Source organism: Grampus griseus (genome assembly GCF_964374135.1).
Source record: "Grampus griseus genome assembly, chromosome: 2".
Classification (NCBI taxonomy): domain Eukaryota; kingdom Metazoa; phylum Chordata; class Mammalia; order Artiodactyla; family Delphinidae; genus Grampus; species Grampus griseus.
Window position 1 is genome coordinate 26,781,094 of NC_139018.1, and position 19,620 is coordinate 26,800,713.

Here is a 19,620-nt window from a genome sequence, read left to right on the forward strand (position 1 = left end):
TCTACAGTGGAATTAAAAACAAAATCTTTCACTTGACAATATATTTCAAAAATTGTTCCATACCAACATAAACATTTACTTCAGGAGAACTCTTTAGGTAATCCATAAAAATATTATTCAAATTCCAAGACACCTTTTTAGCGTGGGTCATCTTGTGAGATCCTCCCGTGTCTCACCCTCTAATTCCACACCTTTTCGTAAGGAAAACTGAAATGGACCCTAGAACCTGTCTGTCATCTTGTTATCGTGCAACCAGGAGATAACAGGAAACAGCTTCTTCCTCTCTTAAAACAAAGGGCCACCCAAGGGGGAGTTCCAGCAAAGCAGGAGCCAAATTATTGGAGCTTAATATGTGGAGATGTTATTACAAGTGATAGCTCTTAGAGTGCTCTGAAAGGGAGAGTTTAACCTCACGTTAGCATCATTTTAGAGACCAAAAAGAGGGCTGTAGGTGAAAAGAAGTTTGACCTTAGGTGGGAATAATGACAGCTTTGCCACATAGACTCTGATGGTTAGACAAACACGAGACAATCAAGCTGACAGCGCTACTAAATTTAGAGGCTAAAGCTATTGGCAGCTCAGTGTACTTTCTGAGGAATCAGATGTCAATTCACTATCACCACAAAGCAGATGTCCTCTGGATCCTTTGAAATAAAGCTTGAGTTTAACTATCATCTATCCTTCTCTTGTAAAGATCTTCCTATTAGCTCTCGAAAGGCTCCTGAATATGTCTGTTACTTTACATTTATCTTCTAAACTAATCCATACGGCCCACTAATCATTTTTATTACTTTTCACTGGATTTTCTAAAGTGTACCATCTCTCTGGGTATTATGGTTCATTGCATGCCCATTTCTAAGCTACTGTCTTCTATCCCTCTTTTTGTCTATTAACAATAAAAGAATGATGAGAGTAGTTTCTCGACCTTTTATGACTTATGCTCCATCAGCCAGATGGAGATTTTGTTCCATCTTACTTTCTGCAGTTTGTTTTATGAAAGCTGTAAATTTCTTATCACTCTCCATACATAATTATATTACAGTTTGACTATGCTTTTTTTTAAACTTATGGTAACTCCCCTCCTCTTTTCCCTCTTGGTATGCACCGCTGGTTGAGAATCACTGTATTAGACATAGACTTAAGGCTCCATTGTACCATTTCTCTTCAATCTAGTCCATAAAATGCCGTTTTTCACTCCCAGAAAAACTTGTCCTAAATGTCAAAAATTTCTATCTGCCAGATGAGAACCTTAGCTTCACAGAATAGTAGTATGGCCTACAGATTATATCAGTCAGAGTGCTCGTGTATTTGATGAAGTTGAACCTACTTTACCATGTAAAAACTGCCAATGTGTCCATCTCTTAATTTTTTATTTTTACTTTATTGAAAAAAAAACTAGTGTGGTAGGCAGCCTTTAAGATGGTCTGTGATTCCTGCCTCCTGATACTCATGCCCTTATGTAATCTCCCCACCCTGAGTATAGACCAGACTTACTGACTCTCTTCTTACAGAGAATACAGCAAAAGTTATGGGATGTCACTTCCAAGGTTAAATTGTACAGACTGTGGCTTTTGCCTTGGGTGCTCTCTCATTCTCTCATGTATTGCTTGTTCAGGGGAGGCCAGCTGCCATGTTGTGAGTCAGCTGTATTAGTTTGCCCAGGCTGCATAAGAAAATACCACAGAATGGTTGGCTTAAACAACAGAAATTTATTTTCTCACAGTTCAGGAGGCTGGAAGTCCAAGATCAAAGTGTAGGCAGGTTTGGTTTCTTCTGAGGCCCCTCCCCTTGGCTTGCAGATGCCCATCTTCTTCTTGTGTCCTCACAGGGTCTTTCCTCTGAGTGAATCCCTGACGCCTCTCTGTGTGTCCAAATTTCCTCTTCTTCTAAGGACACCAGTCAGACTGGATTAGGGCTCACCGTAACAGCCTCCTTTTAACTTAATCACCCCTTTAAAGGTCCTATCTCCAAATATAGTCACATTCTGAAGTACTGGGGGGTTAAAATTTCACATATGAACCTGTGGTAGGGGGCATATCTCAGTTCATACAGAGGCCCTTTGGAGAGGACTGAGTGGAAAGAGGCCTGCCAATAACCATATGAGTGAGCTTGGAAGCAGATCCCCCAGTTGGGCCTTCAGATGAGATCACAGCTCCCAGCTGACAGCCTGATACACCCTCATGTGAGACCTTAAGCCAGAGGTTTCCAGCTAAGCTAGAATGCCTGACTCATAGAAATTGTGAGATAATAAATGTTTGTTGTTTGAAGCCATAATTTTTGGGTAAAATTTGTTATGCAGTAATAGATAACGAATGTTACCAATAACCTCATGTACCAACAAAGAAAAACCTGTCTTAGCTGGAATGCTTGGGCAAGGAATATTGAGGCTACTTGAACTTCTTTGTTAATTGGGGTTAAGGCCCAATTTTTCTTTGCTTCATACCTTGCTGCAAATGAATCAGTGTACTTTTCTGCCCCAAATTATGTCTTTGATGACTGAAGATTGAAACTGTTCTAGGTGTTGCTTGATAGAAAAACCACCACCACCACCACCAACAACAACATTTTCACATGCAATATCTCATCTAGTTTTCATAGCAACTCCATGAAGAAGACATAGCAGCTACAGTATTTTAATTCAGGTGCCAAGCAAAGCACCTGACACATAGTAGGCATTAAAAAAAAACTTCTAAATGAATGTGTTTCCATTTTACAGATGACTATACTGAGCCTGCAGAAGTTAACTAACTTGTTCAAGGTTGCACAGTTCCTAAGTGGCAAGTATGGTAATAGAATCCAAGTCCAGGATTTTTTCCTATTGTACCATGTCACCTGATATGTTTGCTATTTGCATCTTTCTTCCTTGAAGTTATGGGTAAAAACATTTTTTAAAAAATAATAGAAATTACAGTTAACTGATACTTTATTTTACATTTTTTCCCCCTTTAGGGGCTGTGATAGGTGAATGAAAAGTAATTATAAGCAAATAGCTACATTCTGAAAATGATCAATTCATAAGGTATGGGCACATACACCCTAGTAGTTTGCTACTGAGTCAATTCTGGAAGATTTGTATTTACATCTCCTTATCTTTTTTTTTTTTTTATTCCTTATCTTTTTAAAGTCAACAAGTAGTGGATTTAACATCTTAAGCTTATTAAAGATAGGTACTCTATTATATGCCTCTTCTTTTCCCCACATGGGTTTCTGGGTGAATCAAAGAACACAGCCCTTGAACACCAGGAAAAAGCTGATTACAAAAATGGCATGAAGTTTCATGAAGTTTCTTCTCTTCCTCTCAGAAGTCCAAGGAAGAGAAAGAAGCATAGACATAGTTATTAAAATACCCCAAATTTACAGGATGTGAACACTGCACAGTTAATCTAACATTGTCCAGAGACTTATTTAGTGAATGTTAAATCTTATAACAGCAATAGAAACTGATCTTTTATCCCACATTCACTTACTGAATACCTGTTAAATGCCCAGCACTATGAAAAGCACTGGTGATATAGAGGTGAATGACATAATTCCTAATCCTTCTGGGAGTTTATAACCTGGTGGTAGAGGTCAACAAATGAAACATAATAATGTATTTTAGAAAATTCTGTTACAGAGGAAGGCAAAGGGTATTACAGGAGTTAATGGTAAGAGGGGGAAGTGGGTACTGTGGTCGGTGAAGGACTTTGGAAGAGATGACAAGATCTGGAAATGGAAGCATGGCCGGAGTTAGCCAAGGGGAGGTGGGACTTCTACAAAGAGGAAACATCTTGTGCAACGGCACGGAAGTGTGAGGTAGTGTAGCAAGTAGTTTAGAATGACTGGAATTTAAAGGTACGTGTTGGGGGAGTAGTGGAAAATGTGGGTAGAGAAGGGAGTAGGCCATGAAGGGCTCTGGTTACCCACTGAAGAATTTGCACTTTAAGGAAAGCTTTTGAAAACTTTTTAGTGGGGAAGTATCATAATTATAACTGTTTCTAAAAGACCACTACTAGCAGTGTGGAGGATAAAATCAGAATGAGGCCGAGGGCAAAAAGATCTGTATGGAAAACACTATAGTAATTCAAACAAAAAGTGGTATGTGTCTGAATTAAGTCAGAGGAAATGAATGAGATTAGACATAAGATCTGAGAAGTGTTTAAAGGGAAAAATATAATAATTGATAAACAATGGGATATGTGGGGTGAGGGGAGCAGCTAGAATGATTCTTAGGTTTCTGGCTTTACTTTATTGAAGGTGAACAGGGAGGGACCATAAGGGGAGTGTGTCTGAGAGGATGACGAGCACAGTTTTGGACGTGCTGGGTTTGACATGACTGTGAGAGATTCAGGAGAGATGTCTAGAGGTGGCTCCAGGGAGAAGTTTGGGCAGAGAAGGGCTGCTACGTACCTGTTTTATGTATATGTTATTTCCAGAATTGTGCAGTGCACAACCAATCTGTGAAGCCATACATGACAGCCCTGGCTGGAGGTACAGGTTTGGAACTGTCAAATATGGAGGTCAGTTGAAACTACTGGAAAGAACTAGGGCCCCCACCCAGGTGGGGGATGGTAACTTCAGGCTGAGCACAAGATTCCTGGAGCACCGCCCTCCTACCTCACTACCAACCAATCAGAAGAAAGTGACACACCCTGCAGTTCTCACCCCAAATTTTGCCTATAAAAACTTTTCCCCAAAAACTGTTAGGAGTTTTGAGCATGAGCCACCCATTCTCCTTGCTTGGCCCTGCAATAAACCTTTCTCAAAGGCAGGATTCTAGAGAAGGAAAATTCACAAGTAAGCAAAGGATGAAGAGCTTTAACAGAGTGACTAAGAAGGATTTTTCAGAGAGGTGAGAAAGAGGAAAGGTAACCTTACCAAAAACTCAATATTATTAAAGGTTAACACTTTAAAGATGTGGATTTTTCTCCAAACTGAGTGATTAAGTAAACCATCCTTATTCATTCCTTACAAGGTTTATTATTAGCCATACTTTTTAATGATGTTAGTATTGTCCAGCTATGGTTGATCTTAGTCAGAACTTAATTTCAGCCTCAGGTGAATAATTTTATACCAGGTGAAGTCACTACTTTTTCATGTTACTAAAAGTACTGCCTTTGCTGGATCCTATTTTCTCATTTTTTCCCCCCATATATCTCCCATCTGACCCTTGATCCAGTTGTTCCTTGAATTGTGTGTTTTATTTACATTGCTGCCTTAATACACCTAATCTACCAAACATCATAGCTTAGCCCAGCCTACCTTAAACATGCTCAGAACACTTACTAGCCTGCAGTTGGGCAAAATCAACGAATACAAAGCCTGTTTTATAATAAAGTGTTGAATATCTCATGTAATTTGTTGACTACTTTACTGACAGTGAAAAACAGACTGGTTGTCTGGGTAGAGAATGGTTGGAAGTGTATTGCTTGTTGACCCCTATGATTACGTGGCTGACTGGGGGCTGTGTTCCCTGCCCAGCATCATGAGAGAGGATTGTAATGCAAATCACTAGGCCAGGAAAGGAGCACAATTCAAAATTCAGAGTATGGTTTCTACTGAATGCATATTGCTTTCACACTATCATAAAGGCAAAAAACTATAAGCTGAACCATTGTAAGCTGGGGACCATCTGCATATACTAACATTTGTCAAAATATGAATTTGTCTTTTGCTTCACTCTGAAATCTGAAATTCTGTTTTTCCTTGTATATATGTTTATTCTCTGAATTAAGGTTGGGGATCTTGTGTTTCACTTAGTTTGTTATTCCTTATGTGCACCTAATAGTGTGTGGAACATAATTATTCATAGAAAATTCCTACCATACACTCAAAGGCCACATGGGAATGCTAAACATCTCAAAGATGGAAACAGAAAACAGAAGTTCCAGAAAACTTTTAAAAAACTCTAGTTACAAGCCTGTGTTTGTTTGAATAATTGCTTTGGTTGGCCCTTAAGTTCAGGTTTTAAAACTAGAAGTCACCTTGCCACATATGAAATTATTTTTCATTTTCCCATGAATAAGATTTGAAAGTTGAAAAGTTACTTTAAACTGAGGTTGATAAACATAACATGTAACAGATTACAGATTTGTATCATTTTCGAGTTGAACTTCATTTCTCAAAGTGCCAAGATGTTAATTTCACAGATGAGGGCTTTGAGCCTGAAGAGGTTTGGTGACTTGCCCGAGATCACACAAATAGTAGCCAAGGGGAGATGAGAGCCAGTTCCTTTGATTTTTAAATTGGGTCCTCTTTCCATTATACCACACTACTGGGTTTAGGTTTTACCCTAAACCCTTCATGGAGAGCAGAGCACAAAATTGATATCACTGACACACAGAAATTCTGACTTCCAAGACTCCTCCTATAGCAATGACAGGATGATTTCTCGGGGAGTCTGTCAGCTGCTCTGTGGCCATGAAATAAACTGTGGGGGCAGGGAGCATGCCCCGGGAGGAGGAGCTCCCTGGGATGCTTCAGGATGCTTGAAAGAAAAGTGGATTTATGCCGAGGATAATTCCTGGAACAGATGTGAAACCAAATACTTCATATCACAATCCTGCCCCCACCCTTTCTGAAAGGGAAATGAAATAGCAGGATTAACCTGCTCTTCATCAGATCATGCTTTGTTTCTTTCAAAAAAAAATCCCATGACCAGGGCAGATTCCATTTCCTGCTACTCCCCTCCTATAGCAATGAGGGGAGAGCCCAGCAGGGGAGAAGAAGCTTTTCTTATGCTCTGCAGGCACCAGGAGCATGAGGGTGGTGGTTAGGGAGGCAGGCTAAGGGCCAACACGAGCTTTTACCCCCCAAACCCAGCTGGATTTCTCCATCCACATGCCACCAGGAAGCATTCTTTTGTAAATGTAATGAGCGTTTTAGGATACTGATAAATTCATCAATTTGGGGGGAGAGAGAAATTAGAATTAGTTTAAGTCTAGGGCTCCGTGAAAAAAGTACACATAGACTGAAAAGTGGCTCACTTTTTTTTTTTTCCTTTTGGCCATAAAACTCAAGGTTTGTGAAAGAGATAGACAAATTTTAAAATAAACTGTAACGCCTTGACCAGGGAATGACACAGCAAAGCAGAAATACAGCGTATAACACACACACACACACACACACACACACACACACACACACACACACACGTATAAAATCATCACTAAGCTAGTTGTCCCATGCTTTAAAGCGATTTGATAACTCAAGTGCCAGAGCATAAACCCTTCTGTAAGAACCAAAAGAGACTGGCGGCTTCTCACTGTTTGCCCTTAGCACTGAAATGCTGCTCCCTCTAATGACCCTGGCAGCGAGGCCGGGATCTCAGGGGAGTCAGCAGCAGCTACCTTGAAAGTGTTACTAGCCCACAGGAGATCTCTGGTGCTCCATGGTAATGAGCATCAAGAGCATGCCCACAAGCCAGGGACTGGGTCACTTGAGGTGTCTCTAAGAATCACCTTTCAAAGCCAAAACCACTTGTTCAGTCATATCACAAGTGGGCAACAGGACAGTGTGAAGGGAGGGGTGCCTGCGGATGGCAGAATTAAAGGGATTAACAATGGGAGAGAAGCAATTGGTGGCACAGCTAGCTCCATTCTCAGCTGCTCTGTCTTGGATTTGGAGCATGAGGTGAAGCTTAAGGCCCTGAAACTATAGTCAAGGTCCTCCTTGCTCTGTGCTGACTAAGGCATCAGAAATACCCGACACCTTTCCAAACGGGGGAAAATGCAAGTGAGGCCAGGCACAGAGACAGCTGCTGTCCCCCAGGCGTACCACCTTACTTGGAAGCCTAAAGAAGTAGAGGCAAAGCTGAGGCGAGGCATCTTTCTACCTAGCACCTGACAGCACACCTAGCACAAAAACGGCAGTCAATTATTTGTTGAATTAATGAACAGGAATAACTATTTACTGTATTTATAAGTATTTATTAAAGAATTTGGCTACCTAAGAAGTAAATACAATTTGACTGCTTACACACTGAAGGCTTTTTGTTCTGTTTTTTTTTTTCTAACTTTTCAGATATCAACTATCAACTTTTTAAGGTTTGAGATATATTTCACACACTAATAAAATTCACCCATTTAAAGTGTATATGTCAGTGGTCTTTAGTGTAACCATCACCACAACCTACTTCTAGAACATTTTCTTTACTCCAAAAAGAAACCCTATGACTACTGGCAGTCACTCCTCCTTCCTCCTCCCCCCAGCTCTAGTCCGGGGGACCCACTGATCTCCTTCCTGTCTCTATGGACTTGTCTATTCTGGACATTGCACATAAACAGAATCTACAATATATAGTCCTTTACTCACTTAGCATGACATTTTCAAGGTTCATCCATGTTGTAAGCATGTACCAGTACTTCCTTCATTTTTATGGCTGAATAATATTCTATTGTATGTACACATCACATTCTGCTTACCATTCTTTTTTTTTTTTTTGATTAATTTATTTATTTATTTTTGGCTGTGTTGGGTCTTCATTGCTGTGCGCTGGCTTTCTCTAGTTGCGGTGAGCAGGGGCTACTCTTCGTTGAGGTGTGCGGGCTTCTCATTGCAGTGGCTTCTCTTGTTGAGGAGCACAAGCACTAGGCACGTGGGCTCAGTAGTTGTGGCTCGCGGACTCTAGAGCGCAGGCTCGGTAGTTGTGGCACATGGGCTTAGCTGCTCTGCAGCATGTGGGATCTTCCCGGACCAGGGCTTGAAACCGTGTCCCTGCATTGGCAGGCAGATTCTTAACCACTGTGCCACCAGGGAAGCCCCTGCTTATCCATTCATGATCTGATAGACATTTAGGTTGTTTCTACATTTTGGCTACTGAGTAATGCTGCTATGAACATTCACGTACAGCTTTTCTATAGACATGTTCTTGTTTATCCTGGATTTATACTTAGGAGAACTGGGTCATTTGGTAACTCTGTTTACCTGTTTGAGAAATTGCCAAATTTCTCAAAATTCTCTGCATCCTCACCAACACTTGTTATTACCAACACTTGTTATTACCTGTCTTTTGATTGGGTGTGAAGTGGTATCTTATCACAGTTTTGATTTGCATTTCTCTAATGACTAATGATGCATCTTTTCATGCGCTTATTGGCCATTTGTAAGTCTTCTTTGGAGAAATATCTATTCAAATTCGTTGTTCATTTTAAAAACTGGGTTATCTGTCTTTCTATTGTTGAGCTGGAAGAGATCCATACATATTCTGAATATAGGTCCTCTGCCAGATACATGATTTGCAAATATTTACTGCCATTCTGTGGGCTCTTTTCACTTTCTTGATGGTGACTTTTGAAGCACATAATTTTTTTTTCACTTTGTATAGGGCTTCATTCAATTCTTTTTTTAAAACTGAAGTATAGTTGATTTATAATATTATATTTGTTTCAGGTGTACAGCACAGTGATTCAGTATTTTTATATATTATACTCTATTAAAAGTTATTACAAAATAATGGCTATAATTCCCTGTGCTGAACAATATATATATTGGAATATATATATTTATAAATAACTATATATGTATACAAATATATTTATATATGTGAATAAATACACACACCACAACTTCTTTATCCTTTCATCTGTTGATGAAACCTTTGGTTGTTTCCATATCTTGACTATTGTAAATAGTGCTGCTATGAATGTTGGGCTGCCTGTATCTTTTTACATTAGTGTTTTTGTTTTTTATGGATATATACCCAGGAGTGGAATTGCTGGATCATACAGTATTTCTATTTTTAGATTTCTGAGGAGCCTCCATACTGTTTTACACAGTGGTTGCACCAATTTACATTCCCAAGAACAGTATATGAGGGTTCCCTTTTCTCCACATCCTTGCCAACATTCGTTACTTTTTTTTTTTTTTTTTTTTTTTTTTGCTGTACGCGGGCCTCTCACTGTTGTGGCCTCTCCCGTTGCGGAGCACAGGCTCCGGATGCGCAGGCTCAGCGGCCATGGCTCATGGGCCCAGCCACTCCACAGCATGTGGGGTCTTCGCGGACCGGGTCATGAACCCGCGTCCCCTGCATCGGCAGGCGGACTCTCAACCACTGCGCCACCAGGGAAGCCCCGTTACTTTTTGATGATAGCATTTTGACAGGTGTGAGGTGATATCTCTTTGTTATTTTGATTTGTATTTCTCTAATAATTAGCGGTGTTTAGCATCTTTTCATCTGCCCCTTGGCCATCTGTATGTCTTCTTTGGTGAAATGTCTATTTAGGTCTTCTGCCCATTTTTGGACTGGGTTGTTTGTTTTCTTAATATTGAGCTGCATGAGCTGTTTATATATTTTGGAGATTAATCCTTTGTCCGATGATTCATTTGCAAACATTTTCTCCCATCCTGAAGGTTGTCTTTTCGTCTTGCTTATGGTTTCCTTTGCTGTGCAAAAGCTTTTAAGTTTCATTAGGTCCCATTTGTTTATTTTTGTTTTTATTCCCATTACTCTAGGAGGTGTATCAAAAAAGATCTTGCTGTGATTTATGTCAGAGTGTTCTTCCTAGTTTTCCTCTAAGAGTTGTATAGTGCCCGGTCTTACATTTACGTCTCTAATCCATTTTGAGTTTATTTTTGTGTATGGTGTTAGGGAGTGTTCTAATTTCATTCTTTTACATGTAGCTGTCCAATTTTCCCAGCGCCACTTATTGAAGAGACTGTCTTTTCTCCATTGTATATTGTTGCCTCCTTTGCCATAGCTTAGTTGACCATAGGTGCGTGGGTTTATCTCTGGGCTTTCTATCCTGTTCCATTGATCTATATTTCTGTTTTTGTGCCAGTAGCATATTGTCTTGATTACTGTAGCTCTGTCGTATAGTCTGAAGTCAGGGAGTCTGATTCCTCCAGCTCCATTTTTTCCCCTCAAGACTGCTTTGGCTATTCGGGGTCTTTTGTGTCTCCATACAAATTTTAAGATTTTTTTGTTCTAGTTCTGTAAAAAATGCCATTGGTAATTTGAAAGGGATTGCATTGAATCTGTAGATTGCTTTGGGTAGTAGAGTCATTTTCACAATATTGATTCTTCCAATCCAAGAATATGGTATATCTTGGCATCTGTTGGTATCATCTTTAATTTCTTTCATCAGGGTCTTATAGTTTTCTGCATACAGGTCTTTTGTCTCCCCAGGTAGATTTATTCCTAGGTATTTTATTCTCTTTGTTGCAATGGTAAATGCGAGTGTTTCCTTAACTTCTCCTTCAGTGTGTATAGGAATGCAAGAGATTTCTGGGCATTAATTTTGTATCATGCAACTTTACCAAATTCATTGGTTAGCTCTAGTAGTTTTCTGGTGGCATCTTTAGGATTCTCTATGTATAGTATCATGTCATCTGCAAACAGTGACAGTTTTACTTCTTCTTTTCCAATTTGTATTCCTTTTATTTCTTTTTCTTCCCTGATTGCTGTGGCTAGGACTTCTAAAACTATGTTGAATAACAGTGGTGAGAGTGGACATCCTTGTCTTGTTCCTGATCTTAGAGGAAATGCCTTCAGTTTTTCACCATTGAGAATTATGTTTGCTGTGGGTTTGTCATATATGGCCCTTATTATGTTGAGGTAGTTTCCTTCTATGCCCACTTTCTGGAGAGTTTTTATCATAAATGGGTGTTGAATTTTGTCAAAAGCTTTTCTGCATCTACTGAGATGATCATATGGTTTTTATTCTTCAATTTGTTAATATGGTGTATCACATTGATTGATTTGCATATATTGAAGAATTCTTACATCCCTGGGATAAATCCCACTTGATCATGGTGTATGAGCCTTTTAATGTGTTGTTGGATTCTGTTTGCTAGTATGTTGTCGAGGATTTTTGCATCTATACTCATCAGTGATATTGGTCTACAATTTTTTTTGTAGTATCTCTGTCTGGTTTTGGTATCAGGGTGATGGTGGCCTCATAGAATGAGTTTGGGAGTTTTCCTTCCTCTACAATTTTCTGGAAGAGTTTGATAAGGATGGGTGTTAGCCCTTCTCTAAACGTTTGATAGAATTCACCTGTGAAGCCATCTGGTCCTGGACTTTTGTTTGTTGGAAGATTTTAAATCACAGTTTCAATTTCATTACCTGTGATTGGTCTGTTCATATTTTCTAATTCTTCCTGGTTCAGTCTTGGAAGGTTATACCTTTCTAAGAATTTGTCCATTTCTTCCAGGTTGTCCATTTTTTTGGCATAGAGTTGCTTGTAGTAGCCTCTTAGGATGCTTTGTATTTCTGCAGTGTCTGTTGTAATTTCTCCTTTTTCATTTGTAATTTTATTGATTTGAGTCCTCTCCCTGTTTTTCTTGATGAGTCTGGCTAATGGCTTATCAGTTTTGTTCATTTTCTCAAAGAACCAGCTTTTACTTTTATTGATCTTTGCTATTGTTTCTATTTCATTTATTTCTGCTCCGATCTTTATGATTTCTTTCCTTCTGCTAACTTTGGGTTTTGTTTGCTCTTCTTTCTCTAGTTCCTTTAGGTGTATCGTTAGATTGTTTATTTGAGATTTTTCTTGTTTCTTGAGGTAGGCTTGTATAGCTATAAACGTCCCTCTTAGAACTGCTTTTGCTGCATCCCATAGGTTTTGGATCGCTGTCTTTTCATTGTCATTTGTCTCTAGGTAATTTTTGATTTCCTCTTTGATTTCTTCAGTGATCTCTTGGTTATTTAGTAACGTACTGGTTAGCCTCCATGTGTTTTTGTGTTTTTTACGTTTTTTTCCCTGTAATTGATTTCTAATCTCACAGCGTTGTGGTCAGCGTTGATATGATTTCAATTTTCTTAAATTTACTGAGGCTTGATTTGTGACCCAAGATATGATCTATCCTGGAGAATGTTCCGTGTGAACTTGAGAAGAAAGTGTAATCTGCTGTTTTTGGATGGAATGTCCTATAAATATCAATTAAATCTATCTGGTCTATTGTGTCACTTAAAGCTTGTGTTTCCTTATTAATTTTCTGTTTGGATGATCTGGCCATTGGTGTCAGTGAGGTGTTAAAGTCCCCCACTATTACTATGTTACTGTCGATTTCCTCTTTTAGAGCTGTTAGCAGTTGCCTTATGTATTGAGGTTCTCCTATGTTGGGTGTATATATATTTATAATTGTTATATCTTCTTCTTGGATTGATCCCTTGATCATTATGTAGTGTCCTTCCTTGTCTCTTGGAACATTCTTTATTTTAAAGTCTATTTTATCTGATATGAGTATTGCTACTCCAGCTTTCTTTTGATTTCCATTTGCATGCAATATCTTTTTCCATCCCCTCACTTTCAGTCTGTATGTGTCCCTCGGTCTGAAGTGGGTCTCTTGTAGACAGCATATATATGGGTCTTGTTTTTGTATCCATTCAGCAAGCCTGTGTCTTTGGTTGGAGCATTTAATCCACCCACGTTTAAGGTAATTATTGATATGTATGTTCTTATTACCATTTTCTTAACTGTTTTGGGTTTGTTTTTGTAGGTCCTTTTCTTCTCTTGTGTTTCCCACTTAGAGAAGTTCCTTTAGCATTTGCTGTAGAGCTGGTTTGGTGGTGCTGAATTCTCTTAGGTTTTGCTTGTCTGTAAAGCTTTTGATTCCTCTGTCGAATCTGAATGAGATCCTTGCTGGGTAGAGTAATCTTGGTTGTTGGTTGTGAAAGGTTCTTCTCTTTCATCACTTTAAGTATATCATGCCACTCCCTTCTGGCTTGTAGAGTTTCTGCTGAGAAATCAGCTGTTAACCTTATGGGAGCTCCCTTGTATGTTATTTGTCGTTTTTCCCTTGCTGCTTTCAATAATTTTTCTGTGTCTTTAATTTTTACCAATTTGATTACTATGTGTCTCGGTGTGTTTCTCCCTGGGTTTATCCTGTGTGGGACTCTCTATGCTTCCTGGACTTGGGTGTCTATTTCCTTTCCCATGTTAGGGAAGTTTTCTACTATAATCTCTTTAAATAATTTCTTGGCTCCTTTCTCTCTCTCTTCTCCTTCTGGGACCCCTATAATGTGAATGTTGTTGTGTTTAATGTTGTCCCAGAGGTCTCTTAGGCTGTCTTCATTTCTTTTCATTCTTTTTTCTTTATTCCGTTCCGCAGCAGTGAATTCCACCATTCTGTCTTCCAGGTCACTTATCCGTTCTTCTGCCTCAGTTATTCTGCTATTGATTCCTTCTAGTGTAGTTTTCATTTCAGTTATGGTATTGTTCATCTCTGTTTGTTCTTTAATTCTTCTAGATCTTTGTTAAACATTTCTTGCAACTTCTCCATCTTTGCCTCCATTCTTTTTCCAAGGTCCTGGATCATCTTCACTATCATTATTCTGAATTCTTTTTCTGGAAGATTGCCTATGTCCCCTTCATGTAGTTGTTTTTCTGGGGTTTTATCTGCTTCCTTCATCTGGTACATAGCCCTCTGCCTTTTCATCTTTTCTATCTTTCTGTGAATGTGGTTTTTGTTCCACAGACTGCAGGATTGTAGTTCTTTTCGCTTCTGCTCTCTGCCCTCTCACCAGGACTTCTGATACCGTGTTGAACAGGATTGGAAAGAGTTGTATCACATTGACTGATTTGCAAATGTTGAACCACCCTTATGTCCCTGAAACAAACCAACTTGATCATGTTGTATGATCATTTTTATATATTGTTGGATGTGATTTGTTAATATTTTGCTGAGGATTTTTGCATCTATATTAATCAAAGATATCGACTTATAATTTTCTTCTTTTGGTAATGTCTTTGCCTAGTTTTGGTATCAAGGTAATGGTGGCCTAGTAGGATGAATCTGGGAGTGTTCCATCCTTTTAAATTTTTTGGAATAGTTTGAGAAGAATGGGTATTAGCTCTTTATGTGTTTTGTAGCATTCTCCTGCGAAGCTGTCCAGTTTTGGACTTTTGTTTGCTGGGAGTTTTTTTTTTTTGCGGTACGCAGGCCTCTCACGGTTGTGGCCTCTCCCATTGCAGAGTACAGGCTCCGGACGTGCAGGCTCAGCGGCCATGGCTCATGGGACCAGCCACTCCGCGGCATGTGGGATCTTCCCGGACCGGGGCACGATCTTGTGTCCCCTGCATCGGCAGGTGGACTCTCAACCACTGCGCCACCAGGGAAGCCCTGGAGTTTTTTTTGTTTGTTTTAATTACAAAGTCAATGTCAGTACTAGTAACTGGTCTATTCAAATTGTCTATTTCTTCTTGATTCAGTGTTGACAGGTTCTTTTTTTTCTAGAAACTTGTCCATTTCTTCTAGGTTGTCCAAATTGTTGGCATATAACTGTTCATAGAATTATCTTATGATTTTCTGTATGTCTGTGGTATCAGTTATTTCTCCTCTTTCATTTCTTAATTTGTTTATTTGGATCCTCTTTTCTTCTTTGTGAAACTGGATAAAGGTTTATCAATTTTGTTTATCTTTACAAAAAACATTTCTTGGTTTCACTGATCTTTTCTATTTTTTTTTGTCTCTATTTTACTTATTTCCTCTCTGATCTTTATTATTTCCTTCCTTCTGCTGACTTTGGGCCTTGTTTGTTCTTCTTTTGCTAATTCCTTTAGGTGGTAGGTTAGGTTGTTTACTTGAGATTTTTCTTGTTTCTTGAGGAAGGCCTGTATCACTATAAACATCCCCTTAGAACTGCTTTTGCTGCATCCATAGATTCTGGAGTGCAGTGTTTCCATTTTCATTTGTCTTGAGGTATTTTCTGATTTCCTCTTTGATTTCTTCATTGACCCATTGGTTTTTTAGTAGCATGTTGTTTAGTCTCTACATATTTGTTCTTTCCCTTTTTTTCCTTGCAACTGATTTCTTGTTTCATACCACTGTGGTCAGAAAAAATGCTTAAGATAATTTCTATCCTCTTAAATTTGCTGAGACTTGCTTTATGGCCTAGCATGTGACCTATCCTGGAGCATGTTCCATGTGCACTTGAAAAGAATGTGTATTCTGCTGTTTTTGATATAATGTCCAATAGATATTTATTAAGTCCAACTGGTCTGTTGTGTCATTTAAGACCACTATTGCCTTATTGATTTTCTGTCTGGATGATCTGTCCATTGATAATAAGTGGGGTGATTAAAGTCCCCTAATGCTATACTTTTGTCTCTTTCTCCCTTTATGTCTGTTAGTATTTGCTTTACATACGTAGGTGCTCCAGTATTGGGTTCATATATGTTAATGAGTGTAATATCCTCTTGAAGCACACAAGCTTTTCTTTAAATGAAACAGGGGCCATTAACAACCTCTCTCAGTTTATAAAGCAGCTATACTGTGAGCAAAATTTTAGGAAGACAACATACATGAATAGAATTTAGTATTGTAATAAAATTAAACTTATAGCAACTTAATATGCATAATTTGAGTATACCCAGTCATTCTTTTGCAGAATAACCAGGAGCAAATAGTAAACGATTCATGTAAACGGTGTGGAATGTCATAAATTTATATTATACTTACAGGAAATTTATCATTTTAATAAACATATTTATAGAATTCTTTTTTTTCCTCTATGCCTCATTTCTTCCATCTTCCATGAAGATGGGGACTCTTATGTGTTCCTGAAACCTTCAGGTACAGTCACCCCTTCCAACTCCATGGGGTAAGAGCTAGGTCTGGGGCAACTAGGGTCGAGTAATGGCATTTCTATTTGCAGCAGTCAAGAAGCTGGTGGAGAGGGGCTGTAGAAAGATGATGATTTCTATCCAGTAGAGGAGGAGACTCTGGAAAGAAAACGTGTTATGACAGAAACTGGTAGATGTTTCTCAACACCATTCTTCCTTCTTCTTCTATAAGGGAACTTCAATTGCTTGGGGAGGCCCTGTGTCCAGTTAAGAAACTACCTCTCCAGACTCCTTTGTTGCTAGGGAGAAACAAGCATGGGACCCAGAGCTGGTTAATGACATATTAGTTGGAACTGCTAGGCTTCCAAGAAAGCCATTTTTTTCAAGTGGACAGATTTAATAGGCATCTGTCTTTTGCCCACTTCCCACCCTTTTCTTCCCTGGAACATGGAAACAATGCCAGTAGGAATAGGAACCACCTTATGACAAAAAAAAAAAAAGAGAGAGAAAAAGAAAAAGCCAATGCTTTAGAGTTAGTCAAGCCAAAGACAGGAGTCTGGTTCCTCCATTATGTCTCTGAGGAGCTGCAGTACCCCTGGATTTCCTGCCTCTGAACTTCTTGATATGTAAGAAAGCCACTTATGTAAGCCACTGATTTTCTGAGTTTCTGTTACCTGCAGGGAATGCTCTCCTAACTAATCCAGGGGTGATTCCCAAGCCACCCCTCCTTCCTCCCCAACCCTCCCACCTCCCACCTTCAGCTCCACCCTCTGCTGTGGAGGTCCCAGGCTCCTTGCCAATCAGTAATGCTGCCCCTTCAGAGGCGTTTCTGGAGACATGGGAAAGATTATTGCCACCTCTTGCTCCCTCTACCCCATCCTTGGGAGTGGAGGCAGAAGGTCCACGTTGATCCTTATCCTCCCCCTTCACAGGTCTGGCTCCATCCAAATGAGGGAAAGTTAAATGGCTGGATTAAGGGCAAGCCAGCCTCACCCACAGATGTCCCCACACTGCCAGGAATCCCCTGCTGAGCAACTGGAGATAACCACCAGGCACTTAAGGGAGGTCCAGGCCACAGGGCCTGGTCACCAGCCACTTAGCTGCATTAGGAAAGGAAGTTGGGAAAATGAAATCAACTAGAGGGGCCTAGAGTTTTGATATGATGAGGCAGTTCAGCAGGTTCTAGAATAAAGCTGCCTTGGTTTGAATTTCAGCTCCACTGCTGACTGTGTGACTTGGACACGTTACTTTTCTCAGTCTTAGTCTCATATGCAGAACAGAGATAACAAAGCCACATACTTTTATAGGGCTGAAGAAGATATAATGTGATAAACACACAATGCTTAGCATAGTCCCTGGCATATAACAAGTGCACAATAAAATGATGACTGTTTTTTAACTGCTGTTGTGATTACAGTGGTTAAGAGCAAGGGATTGGAAGTCAAATCTAGGTTTAAAACCCAGCTTCACCATCTGTCAGTTATGTGAACTTGGGCTGTTTCCTAGTCTCTACACTGTAATTTTCTCTGTAAAGTGAGGACAAAATTGCTAACTTACTTGGTCATAAACACCTATGGCAGGCCTGCTCTACAGGTTCTCTGCTCAACCCTGGGCATGTGAAGGTGAATAACACAAACAGTCTCTGTCCCCATGGAACTTAGAGTCCAGTGAGAGAGACATACATTAATGGAAAATCACAAGGAACTGTAACAAACGCTACAAAGGAGAGCTACACGGGTCTCTGTAAAAGGGGGACATGCCCTAATCAGAGAGGCCAGAGAAAGGAAATGCACTTGAGAGTAGGGGAACAACATTCCAGGTAGAGCAGCCATCTGCAAAGGCTCTGTGGACTGAGGAACCGTAGAGAGTTCAGAGAAGGCCAGGATGGTTCGTGTGAAGAAAGCATGGAGGAAGGGTGGTGTGGGGTAAGAATGGAAGGTAGGCAGGCCATGTAAGACCTTTTATCTAGATCCTAAAAACAATGGTAAGCTTTTCTGAAGGGCTTCAGGTGGTGTGTGTATGTATTTGTCAGAAACAGTTTGCATTTTGAAATGCTCATTCCACAGTGATGTGAGAATGGAACGGAGGTAGAAGAGAGATGGTAAGGGTTGATGCATTAAGAAACCAGTACAGTAGATCCAAGTGAGAGTGTTTGGTAACTTGAGCTTGAATCCTTGCAAGTAGGGAAATATAACCCACGTTTCAAACTAGGAAGGTAAGTCAATGATTATGAGTTTTGGGGTCACTGTATGAATCCTCTCCAAAAAGACACAGACGCAGCACACCTGATGTTCTGTATACAATTTCAGGGGATTCATAGATCAATGAAGCTACAACCATGGGCCACAGCTCTTAGGTCATACTCCCCAAATTAGATAAGAAGGCTTTATAAACTCTTTGAATGTATCATGACCCCTTTGTTTTACCAGTACTTCTTTACTGAAGGATATACACTGTCAGCTCTCCTTTCCCTGTTCTCTTATCTCCCTACCCCTACATCATATGTCCCAAGAGCATTACAAGAGATGAGTCACTTTTCCTAGTCCTGGGAATAGGACTGATGACTCTTATTTTGTCAAACAAGAAAATGGTCTTTGTTCCTTTCATCCATTAGATCCTTGAGTAAGTAATGGCCTTAGGACTACTTATACCTGGAAGCTGTGATGCTGATGGTATAAGCAGTCCTCGATTCAGGCCAGGCTTTAAGAGAACTATGGATTGCCCAAGAACAGCAAAGATCAGATCTTTAGATTGAAGAATAACATTCATTTAATCCAATATATCGCCAATGTCAATTTAGAACACCAACAATGTTTTATAAGAATCCTGTAACTCAGGATTATTTAGAGTGGAGTCCCAGATTGGTACCAGTGTTGAGAACTCTTTGTTATTAGACTACATGATACAAGTTTAGAGATTGAAAGTAGGCAGTTAAAACCTTTATAGCAAATTGTCACAGCAATTTTATGTCTGTTGAATCTAATAATAATAAATTTGAGCTTGTCTGTAAGATGTCTTCTTATTTAATTGATCCAGTAACTTATTTTTTGTGTATTTTATAAAAGTATCAGTCCATGAAGGACTGGAAAGGAAAATAACTAGCTCTTAACCACCAATGGTTTGAAAAGCATTGCTG

General features: G+C 39.5%; 1 protein-coding gene across 2 annotated transcripts in view; it reads right to left on the bottom strand.

The window, feature by feature from the left end:
• TTLL5 (tubulin tyrosine ligase like 5) overlaps window positions 1-19,620 on the bottom strand; it is a gene marked incomplete at its 3' end in the record, with an annotated part of 304,702 nt that overhangs the window by 19,489 nt on the left and 265,593 nt on the right. Inside the window, exon 33 of one of the 2 annotated variants that reach the window (XM_082648272.1) lies at window positions 1,747-1,886. The exons of the other annotated variant lie outside the window; for it this stretch is intronic. Within the exon in view, the coding sequence (XP_082504398.1) occupies window positions 1,747-1,886 (140 nt within the window). Of the gene's footprint in view, window positions 1-1,746; window positions 1,887-19,620 lie in introns of those variants that run through there. 2 annotated transcript variants of the gene reach the window in all.